This window comes from Tenrec ecaudatus, chromosome 1 (genome assembly GCF_050624435.1).
Source record: "Tenrec ecaudatus isolate mTenEca1 chromosome 1, mTenEca1.hap1, whole genome shotgun sequence".
Taxonomy (NCBI): domain Eukaryota; kingdom Metazoa; phylum Chordata; class Mammalia; order Afrosoricida; family Tenrecidae; genus Tenrec; species Tenrec ecaudatus.
The window spans coordinates 9956768-9967167 of NC_134530.1; the positions used below are offsets into that span (position 1 = coordinate 9956768).

Sequence of the window (10400 nt, forward strand, 5' to 3'; positions counted from 1 at the left end):
GCCCGATGCAGACCAATGCTCTGCCCCACCTCCAACCTAAGTGGCTGGGTGACCACTGTGACAGCATTCTGGGGTCACAATGGGAGGGAACACACGAGGTTCCTTTAGGAGACTGGGCACAGAGGGCGAAGCAAAGGCCAAGTCCGTTGGCAAGGGCCTTTACCAAGGCTCATCACCCTGCATGCCCCCACTGGAGGTAGGTGTGCTGTCCTTGTCCCCAGGTGCAGATAAAGAAACTGCCGCCCCAGAAACCCAGTCAGTTAGGTCCAGGTCACCTGGCTGGCTTAGTTCTGTAATGCCGCTGCAACAGAGACACCACAAGGGGGTGGCTTTGACCAACAGACATTAATTTTCTCACTGTGTTGGAGGCTAGAAGTCTGGATTCAGATCACCGGCTCTGGGGGAAGGCTTTCTCTCTGTGTGGTAGCCTAGGTTGAGGAGGTTCCCAGCGCAGGGACCCTGGGACCCCAGGACATGCTTCTCGCTCTTCCCTGGTGTTCGGAGGCCTCTCCTTCCGTCTGCTCACTTCTCTCTCCGTTTAAAACAAAGGCGTTGCAGATCACACCCCAGGGAGCCTCCCCCCACCCCTCAACATCAGACCAGAGCAAAGACCCGAGTCAGGGTGTGCATCTCACCGTCATCCTCTTCCCACTGATAGGCTAGTTACATCATGGGGGACGATGACATCATCACATAACTGCCAAGTGACAAGAGAATCGGGGTCCAGCCGACTTGACCCATATCCAGGGGGGATCCAATTCAATCCATGGTAGGGAATGTGCTTCCTGGTTTAAAGGGACACATGTTCATCCTCTCGCAGTTCTGCAGGCTAGAAGCCTGAATCCAGAGCACCCACTGCAGGGAGAGCCTGTTTGCACAGCAGCTGCAGCTTCTTGGATGCTGCTGTTTTGGACTCATCACACACACACACACACACACACGCAATGTGACAGAGTGGAACTGGACCGTCGGGTGGCCTGGGTTGTCATCGTTACAGGGACTTGAACTGCCCGCCTTTGGGTGGGCAGCCAGGTGCTTAATTGTTGCCTCACCAGGCCCTGCTCATGTCAGCTTCTAATAGAGCCCTGCGCGCAGCAGGCCTGGTTCCTGGGCTTGCAAGCTCATCGGCCTCCGTCCGGTGTCTTCAAGGAGCCAGTCCTCACCGTGTACCTGCCTGCTGAGCTCTGGTGCACAAGGGTGAAGGGCTTGGCTGTAAAGCAAGAGGTTGACCAAGGCTGACAGCCTAGGAAACCCTATAGGGCAGTTCTACTCCGGCACAGGGGGTCGCTGTGAACCGGAGTGGGCTCCAGGGTACTCAGCCACCACTGAGTCCTCATCTGAAAGCCCTGCTGCACCTTGTGTCTCCCCCTCTTAGAAATCGCGGGAGACCTGGGTCCCTACCTGCATCATCAGGTCTTTGTTCAACTCTCCTCTCAGGGAGGCCTGGCCTGGCCCACCCTTGTTTTCAATCCCAACCCTCCGGCCCTTAGCCCCCAGCCATGCTCCCTGCTGGGCCTTCCTCCTCAACAGCACTTATTGCTACGGATGTTGGGTGCCTTGCGGTTAGTTTTGGATGCACAGCACATGCGTGTGACGGGGGAGAACTACCCCATAGCAGATCACCAGGCCTTTCCCCCGCAGCACCACAGGGCCGGTTCAGACCTCTGACTTCAGTTAGCAGCTGAGCCTTTCACCACTGTGCCAACAAAAGATGGCAGCCGGAGCCCCACCACCGCTGTCCAGTCGATTCTGACTCACAGTGATGCTAGAGGACAGTCTGGAGGGTCCCCACCCCCCCCCAAAAAAAAAAGAGAGAGAGAAGCAGATTCTGACTCAGAGCAGGGTTTCTGAGGTCATACATCTTTACAGGAGTGGATCTGAACCGCTGACCTTGAGGATAGCCATCCAACACTTTCCCAACCTTGAATGGGGTCACAGAGTCGGAAACAACCGGATGGCAGTGGGTTTCCTTTGGGGGGGTTCTTGGTGGTGGTGGTGGTTACCAGACAGTGCCAGTTTCTTAAGGAGGGCCGAGCCCACAGTACACAGACAGGGGTCACGGGCCTCCTTGTGCACCTGCCTGTTTGTGTCTCCTCCTCCTCGCAGGTGACATCTGGTCCCACGATGGCCTCCACTGCTCCCGCGCCGGCGCCTGCTCCGTACTGCATGCCCCTGCAGGACTTTCTCAGGGCCTCGCACTTCGCGCTGGGGCCCGACCTGCGGCTGCAACTGGGCGCCATGTACTCCACGTCGCGCCGGGACTTCCAGGGCCACCCGGGGGCCTCCCCCACGCGGCCGAGCCCCCAGCCGCCGCGCGCGCCCCTCTTCCCGCCCTACCCGCGCTGGGCGCTCGAGGAGCCCGTGTCCGAGTCCCACCGCATGTTCTTTCCGCTGAAGCCCGGGTTCCCGCCGTTGGGCGACGTGGTGCGGGAACGCACGCTGGCCATGCAGGTGTCCAACCTGCGCATGCACGCGGACGCGCGCGCCGGGGTCGGCGTCTCCAACGTGCGCGCCTCCTTTGGCTGGCCAGAGTTACCCGCACGGATCAGCGAGCAGATCCGCCAGGCGCGCCTCCTCTTTGCGGGCGACTCGGTCCCGCCCGGGGACCGCGCCAAGCTGGGCATCCCGCTCACCACGCACCAGGAGTTCTTCCGGGCCCCTGCGGCCGGCGCGCAGCCCTGCGCTCCTTGCTGCCACCTGGGTGAGCGCACGTGCGCTCACGCCCCAGCAGCGGGGGACCAAGTTCAGCCTCCCAGGGGTGTTCCACTGTGTCTGAAAACATTGTAAGGGAATCTTGGTGATAAACGCACTGCCACTGAGTTCATGCTAATTCACAGTGACCCACGGGGGGTGCTGGAAGAATCTGGGGGTTCTGCAGAAGCAGATACCTACACTCTCCTGGATTAAAGCGTTTCATGGACTTGGGGGTGCGGAGTAAACTTTTTTTTCTGGAAAAGGGGGTGGTAGGCTGAATACATTTGGGAACCTGTGGCCTGTATGATTTCTGAAGGTGTACGATCTTTATGGGAGCCGTGGTTTCGCATTGGGCTGCTAACCACAAGGTCACCTGTTCGAAGCTAGCAGATGCTCCACACAAGCAAGATGAGGCTGTCTGTTCATGTAAAGAATGCGTCTCTGAAACCCACGGAGGAAGTTCTAATCTGCCCTACAAGGTCACTACAAGTCTACTCCGACTCCATGGCAGTGAACTTTGTTTTTAGGTTTTTTTCCTTTTAAGACACTTTTGGCTGCCGCAACCAGGAAGGAGAGGGACACAGTGTCACAGGTGACAGTGCACAGGCGATCAATGGGGTGGGGGGATGTCACAGAAATCTAAGTACCCCTCCTCTCAGTCCTGCCACTTCAACATGGGCATCAGTTTCTTTTTCTGCTAATTGGGTGCAATTACAGGACACCCTCCCCAACACACACACACACACACACACACACACACAAACACACACACTCCAGGAGAGATGTAAAGCAGAGTAGACCATGGTATCCTCGGTGCCTGGCACATAGTCAGCGCTCCACCAACATGAGCTGCCAGGCTTTTCTGTGGGGCGTCACCAGCTCGTATCCCTCTGAGCTTGGGGCTCAAACCAAACCAAACCAAACCAAACTCACTGCCATCGAGTCGATGCCAACTCCTAAGGACCCTATAGGACCGGGTAGAGCTACCCCTGTGGGCTGCTTCTAAGACTGTGTAACTCTATGAGAGTAGAAAGTCCCATCTTTTCCCCAGCAAGCCGCTGGTGGTTTTGAACTGCTGACGTGGCAGTGAGCAGCCCAGGGTGGATCAATATATAGGGACAGTCAAAACGGGGGGAAACAGCCCTACCAGCGGAGTGAGGAAGCACGTCCTGTAGGCACCTGGCCGCGATGGCTGTTCTTGTCCAGATTGGGGGGGCCGTTCCTGGATGGTCATCAGGCTGGACTGGTCAGGGCACCCCCGAACTGGAGACCGCAGACTATCAGTTATCCATGCTCGACTCAGCCTCTCTCTCTGCCCTCTTGCCCACCCGCAGGAGGCTCCAACCCCCTCAGGGGCGACCACAGGAGACAGGAACACAGGACCTCTTACAGGAAGCAGTTCCAGGCCTCGCCGGGGTCACCGGCCATGATGTGTAAGAGGGTAAATTGAGGCCGGGCGGGCTGCTGGGGCGGGCAGCCATGGACTGCCCTGGCTGAGCCAGCCTTCTTTGCTCACAGGCCAACTCCAGTGTGGAGTTGGGAGACTGCAAGATTGGCTATGGGTCGTTGTGCTCGGAGCAGAAAATGGCTTACCGACCCCAGGGGCCGCCCCCCGACAGGTACAAACGGGCCCTGGCTTCCCACTAGATGGGCAGAGGGCCATTGGGAGGCACGTGGCCTGTGTCTCCAGCCGGCTAGCCACAAGCCTTATTACTAGGCAATCTTCCCTCTGGCCCGCCTCTTCTGAGACCCAACTAATCCTTTCCCCAAGAAAAGACTCCGGCTTCACCTTCTGAGTTGCGGGCCTGGGATATTGGTTCCCCACCCCCTACCCCAACCCAGCTGCCAGACTCCTCTGGCCCAGCCTCTGGTCTCAGCATTACCCTAGCTCGACTCCTCCTGAGGGCCCTGTCCCCCAGGCTCCACCTCTCCAGGCTCCCCCACCTCTGCTACAGGGACCACAAAGCCCAAGACAGGACCCAGCTTCTCAGTGTCAATATTCGGCCTGGACAGGGTCACTTCCATGATGTCACCACCCACTCCCAGCACTTTTACGCCCGGGAGCCAGGTGAGTGTCCAACTGCTGGCCCCCAGCCCTCCCACCTAATACCGCCCCCTCCTGCAGAGCGCCCTAGTGCCCACCCTGCCTTTGGTAGAACCTTTTGTTCCTCACCGTGACCGGACCCCGCAGTCACACATCCTGGAAGGCAACCAGCGCCCTGGCCCGGGCAGTCTCACCACGACCACACAGTTCTTCATGGGCCAGGTCAGCACCTGGTAGGGAGGGGAGGGAGCCAGCAGCAGGTGCAAAGGCCCTGGGGTGGAGTGAGCTTGGTAGGTCTGCCGGAAGTTCCTAGGTCTAGTTCCGGGCCCCAGGCCTCAGTGGGTCTGACTAACAGAAGACAGCTAACCGGGAGCTCATGGCTGCCATATGGTCCCACAGCCACCGCCCCTGGGCCAGCCGGGCCGCCGCCACTTGGACCATGAGAAATTGCAGGACCACGTGGCTCTCCAGGAGAAGTCGCTGCTCAGACACTTCTTCCAGACCTCCATGAGCACTGACTACCCAGCCGTGGAGGTACAGCAGCCTGTAAAGACCGTCAACCTACACCTGCTGTCCAGTGACCTATTCAAGGGCTGGATCGGTGAGCGCTGCCCCGCCCACTACCTGACTCTGACCCCGCCTCCTGCAGGTCCAGATCCCTGAGTGAATCTATGAGGCTCCCTACTCTGTATATAAGGACCCCTAGCCTGGTGGCATTGTGGGTTCTGCGTTTAGGTTGCTAACCCATAAGGCTGGCAGTTCAAAACCACCAGCAGCTGTGCTGAAGAAAGATGAGGCTTTCTACTCCCATAAAGACGCACAGCCTTGGAAACCCACAAGGGCATTTCTACCATGCCCTGTAGAGTCAGTAGCTTTGACTTGGGTTCACCCCGGCCCGCACCCCTGGCACTACTCTCACCCTTAGACTGGCAGGGACTCCCACCCTCGTCCCTGCTGGGTCCCCTTCCACCCACAGCTCAGCCACCTCCCTTCCCCACCACATGTCCAGAACCTAATTTTTTAACCACGAACCAGAAGATGCTCGTGCCGCACAGAGTAGACCAAGTTCGCGCAACTGAAGAGCAGCTGCAGCAGGTGAGGAGCGTGAGGGCATGCTCCTGGCCAGACCAGTCCCCAGTCAGGGCAGAGGCCCCAGGGTTACCGGGCCTCCCCAAGACTCAGAGGTGGTGCAGGGCCAGCTCAGGGCCGCCCCAGGCCCAGGGCCATCGTCATGTCACCCTAGCCAGCACAGCGGCCGAACTCCAAGCTCACGACCATCCGGTCGATTCTGACATAAGGACCCTGTAGGACAGCCTGGGTGTGCAGGCCCTCTGGGATGGCCTGGGTGGGTCAACTGCCCTGCAGGCTGCTGGCCAGGCTGCCCACTTTGTCTCCACAGTGCAAGTACAGCCACATTGAACCCCCCCTGGGTGGGCGGCGCTTCCTCTCCACTCAATACAAGGAGGAGTTTCCCTCCAAGTACCAGGGCCCGGTGATGCTGACCAGGGGCTCCTCCCAGGAGAGTCACGTGTTCCTGAGCACGCCTCCCCAGTCAGATTGCCAGGCGAAGAAGGACCCTCTGGCCCCCCAGACGCCCATCTACCCTTGCCCCAGCCAGCAATAAATGCCACCTTGGTCACACCCCAGTCTCTACCTGATATTCTCCATCACCCCATCATTGAAGCAGGAACTGAGCGGACCGGGACTGCACAGGCAGGGAGGCCACCCCCATTTGGACGGGGAGGTCAGCCCCAAACCAGGGTTCAGAGGGAGGACTCCTTGGAAGGTGGCAGATGGCAAAGACCAATAGGGAGGAAGAGCCACAAACTGGACAGACGCCGTGGGAGCAGGGTGTGAGAAGGCAGGCTCCTGGGGCTGGTGGGGGGTGGGGGGTGGGGGTGGAGGTGGTTTGGCAGCTGTCCAGCCCTTTCTGACTCAGAGCGCTCTGAGGTGACAGAAGAGAAGTCCCTGCAGGGGCGGCGAATCACTTCATGTGGTGCCTGTAGCCAGTCTAAGTGACTCCCACCAAACCACCTTTTCCTGCCGGGGCCTGGGTAGGAAGGCGCGGGAGATGCTGACAGGATCCACCTGAGTGCTTGTGAAAACGACTCCTGGGGATGGGCATCCTGGTGGGTATCAAGCCCTCTGAGAAGCAGGAGGGGCCATCTCACTACCAGCCAGAACCAGGAGGTGACACGAGTCCTCCAGCCCCCCAGACCCCTGTGCAGCGAACCTCCTGGATCCCGCAGACAGCTGTGACGTCAGCAGCAGCAACAGCAGAACCAGGTGTCAGAGAGTGAGACAGAACTTGGGACTTCCTGGTGCACAGAGCAAGGAAAGCTGAATGCTTTAGGCAGGAGGGCGGCTTGTGGAGTGGGATGCCTCTGGGTACTTAACTGGGGGAGCTGGGTTTACTGACCCATGGAGGTGGAGCTGAATACCTCCTCGCTGAGGCTGGCTGGAGTGGGGTGCCTCTGGGCACTGAATTCCAAGGAGCCCCCAGAGCAGGTTCCAGTAGAGTGGCACACCCTTTGGGCACAAACCGGCAGCCCCGAAGGAACTTTGTAACATGTCCTGAGTGGAAAAACTCACTCCTGAGTGTTTCCAGCTGTATTGTAATCTGTTCGCTTCTTTAATAAACCCTTTAATCATGACTGTTGTCGCAGAGTCTCCTGGCAACTTGAGTGAAGGGGTGGAGTCTAGCCTGTCAATCAGGTCATAGCCAATGAAGCCTCTGTGTGGGCGTGGCCTTCTCCTGGGGATTCTGGGAACCTCCTGTCTTCCTCCCTGGAGGTGGGACACACACTCTCTCTGCTTCACATTCCTGTTGAAAGGAGGAGCATGTACTATAAAGTCGGCCCGCACCCCTCCCCGCCATGGCCTTATGCTGATGGCAGCCAGAACCTGGAAGCTGGAGACTTGTGCCAGTGCCGAGATGCTTCCACCACCACTAGATCCACAAGACTTTCCACCCACTGGCCTGTGATCTTCCTGCATTCGGCGTCATTGCATGTGTTGCGTGAGTCTGAAGAGGAATTGATTGACTGGTATCAGATCTATGGGCTAATATCAGATTTATGGACTTGATCTGCACTGGGCTGGGATGTTTTCTTAACATGCAATTACTCTTTGATATAAAGTTCTCTCTTACACATACATGAGTGTCTCTGGATTGGTTTCTCTAGTCTACCCGAACTCTCACAGCAAATGAATTATAGAACCTGGATCAACTTAGTTGAGTGTTGTGAGGGATAGGAGGGCCCCCCCACATCATCACTACTCCGGGAGGTGCAATTGTACGGTGATAATAAGTAAAGAAAGAGTATAGTGAAGTCATAGAGAGCATGAGAGATAGAAGACAGATTGAAGTAATGGAGTCCGACACAAGTCATGGTAGCATGCTCACCTCGGCCTCGCTTGGTGGTCCTCATGGAGACACCCCGAGAGTGAGAGCCCAGCTTTATTGCTAACCAAGGCTTCTCACTTTTTTTGAGGGCGTGATTACAAGCAATCACACGCCACAGGAAGGGGCAGTACAATAGGCACACACATCATAGGAAGGGGATGTACGACAGGCATGAGCGTGACAGGAAGGGGAGGAGCTAGGGGTGTGCACACGGGAATGGGAGGGACTAGAGGTATACATGTGACAAGATGGGCAGACCCGAGATTCATGATGGCGGCCTAACCTTGGTCACCCTTGCGTGAGCTTGACCTCTCTGGTGTCTCCTACAAGAAAATAGTCAACTACTGTCCTTATCAGAAGGGAGTGGGCCCTACTTGTTGTGGGATAAACAGTGGTGTCTGCTTGCTCTGGATGGCTGACAACCCTTGGGGAGAATAACCCCTGACCTACTTCTGTTGACCTCCAAGTGCATAGTCATTCGCCACTTGTAGCAAGCAGCTACTTTTGGCATGTATTCGGGGGAGACAGCTTGGGAGAAATCCTTTGGTTTCCCACAGAGTGTTGTTGCAACAAAACACACCTCCCCGAGGTGGTCTTGGCTGTGCTCTTTACAGAAGCCGATCGCCAGGGGAGCCACTGGGGGTGGGGGTTCAAAGGGCAGCCTTTATGCGGGCAGCCAAGTGTTTAACCTTTGTGCCACGAGGGCCCCCTGGAACGTGGATGGACAGGCTTCAGATCCTGACTCCTCTGCACTCTGGGCAGGAACCTCAGGCAAGACTCCGGAGCCTCAGGCTATTCCTCCGTGAAGGAGGAGCATGTACTATAAAGTCTGCCCCCCGCCCCACGCGTGGTGCCCCTGTGGACAGTGGATCCAATGGCTGTGATCCATGGACGACTGATTTTCAGAAACAGATGGTCAGACCTTTCTTCCTCGTCGTCCTTAGTCTGGGTGCTCCAAGGGACCTTGTTCAGGCATCGTGGCCACATGCAAGCCTTCCCCGGTGGGCCAGGACTCAAACCCAGGTCTCCCACCTGAAAGGTAAGTGAGTGTGGACCATGGAGTACAACCATGCCTGCTCACTCACCGGGGGTTACAGATTGGTGTGATGACGGTCAGGGAGGGGCATGCCCGCTCTGAGGATGAAGGGGTGGAGGGGATGAAGACAAGGTGATTGGGGATGGGGGCCCAGCAAGGAAACAATGGAAAACTGCTGGAAGTTTGTGAAGTTGTCCTAGAAACCTTGTTGGCTCCTAGGTTACACGTTGGACTGCAAACCACAATCAGCAGTTTGAAACCACCAGCCACTCCGAGGGAGAAAGATGAGGCGTTCTTCTCCCATGAGCAATTACAGTCTCCAGCAAACAGTGTCTCTAGCTGGTTTCTGACCTACAGGGTCACTGTGAGTCGGAATCGGCTCAGTGGATGTGCGTTGCGCTTGTCTGGGGGTTTTTGCGTTGGGGTGTCAAGGATGTCATCTTGCTCGAATCCGCAATCAATCAATCCTCATGGAAGCAGGAGCCAGGAAATCAAATTAGGCATTGCCTGGGGCAGATCTGCCGCACAAGAGCCCTTTTGAGTGTTGAACAACAAGGGTGTCACTTTGAGGACTGAGGTGCCCCTGACCTGACCGGAGCACCATACGTTCAGTCATCTCACGCACATACCACGGTTGAACAATGAGTACGGAAGATGGAAGAAGAATCGGTGCCCTTGAATTATGGTGTTGGCAAGGAATATCGAACCTTGCTGCCAGAAGTGCAAATACATCTGTCTTGAAAGAAGTACACCCGGAATGCCCCATCGAAATGAGGGTGTTGAGACATCATCTCAGGTACTCTGGACGTGTCGGGCGAGGCAAGTCCCTGGGGGAGGACAGCATGTGAGGTGTAAAGGAGAGGGTAGCAAAAACAGGAAGACGGATCAACAACCTGGCTGCAGCAACACGCTCAAGCATAACAACAATGTGAGGTGGCACAGGCCAGGGCAGTGTCTCGTTCTGTGTTCTGCATCAGGCCCTTGGGAGCTGGAGCTGACTTGGCACCTGACGAAAACGTTAGGGAACTCTGCTGGCTGCTAACGGCAGGGTGGTGACAACCCCACCACCTCGGAGGCTCTGTGGGAGAAAAGACCTGGTGACGTTCCCCCATAGAGATGGAAAACACGGGAGGGTGGGGTGGAAAGGGGGAACTGATTACAAGGATCTATATGTTACCTCCTCCTGGGGGATGGACAACAGAAAAGTGGGTGAAGGGAGG

General features: G+C 57.0%; 1 protein-coding gene across 1 annotated transcript; it reads left to right on the plus strand.

The window, feature by feature from the left end:
* The first annotated feature begins 2124 nt into the window (after positions 1-2124).
* Positions 2125-6362, plus strand: SAXO5 (stabilizer of axonemal microtubules 5). Its single transcript, XM_075541352.1, has 8 exons — positions 2125-2701; positions 4029-4135; positions 4213-4313; positions 4650-4762; positions 4851-4960; positions 5138-5339; positions 5715-5833; positions 6138-6362. The coding sequence occupies exons 1-8, from the start codon at positions 2125-2127 to the stop codon at positions 6360-6362; spliced, it is 1554 nt and encodes a 517-aa protein (XP_075397467.1).
* Positions 6363-10400: the final 4038 nt, after the last annotated feature.

Excerpts from the sequence above, each read along its gene's own strand:
- SAXO5 (XM_075541352.1), top strand. The coding sequence starts at position 2,125 with ATGGCCTCCACTGCTCCCGCGCCGGCGCCTGCTCCGTACTGCATGCCC. Across the intron at positions 4,961-5,137 it reads CACAGTTCTTCATGGGCCAG|CCACCGCCCCTGGGCCAGCC; the intron begins GTCAGCACCTGG and ends ATGGTCCCACAG. Across the intron at positions 5,834-6,137 it reads CTGAAGAGCAGCTGCAGCAG|TGCAAGTACAGCCACATTGA; the intron begins GTGAGGAGCGTG and ends TTGTCTCCACAG.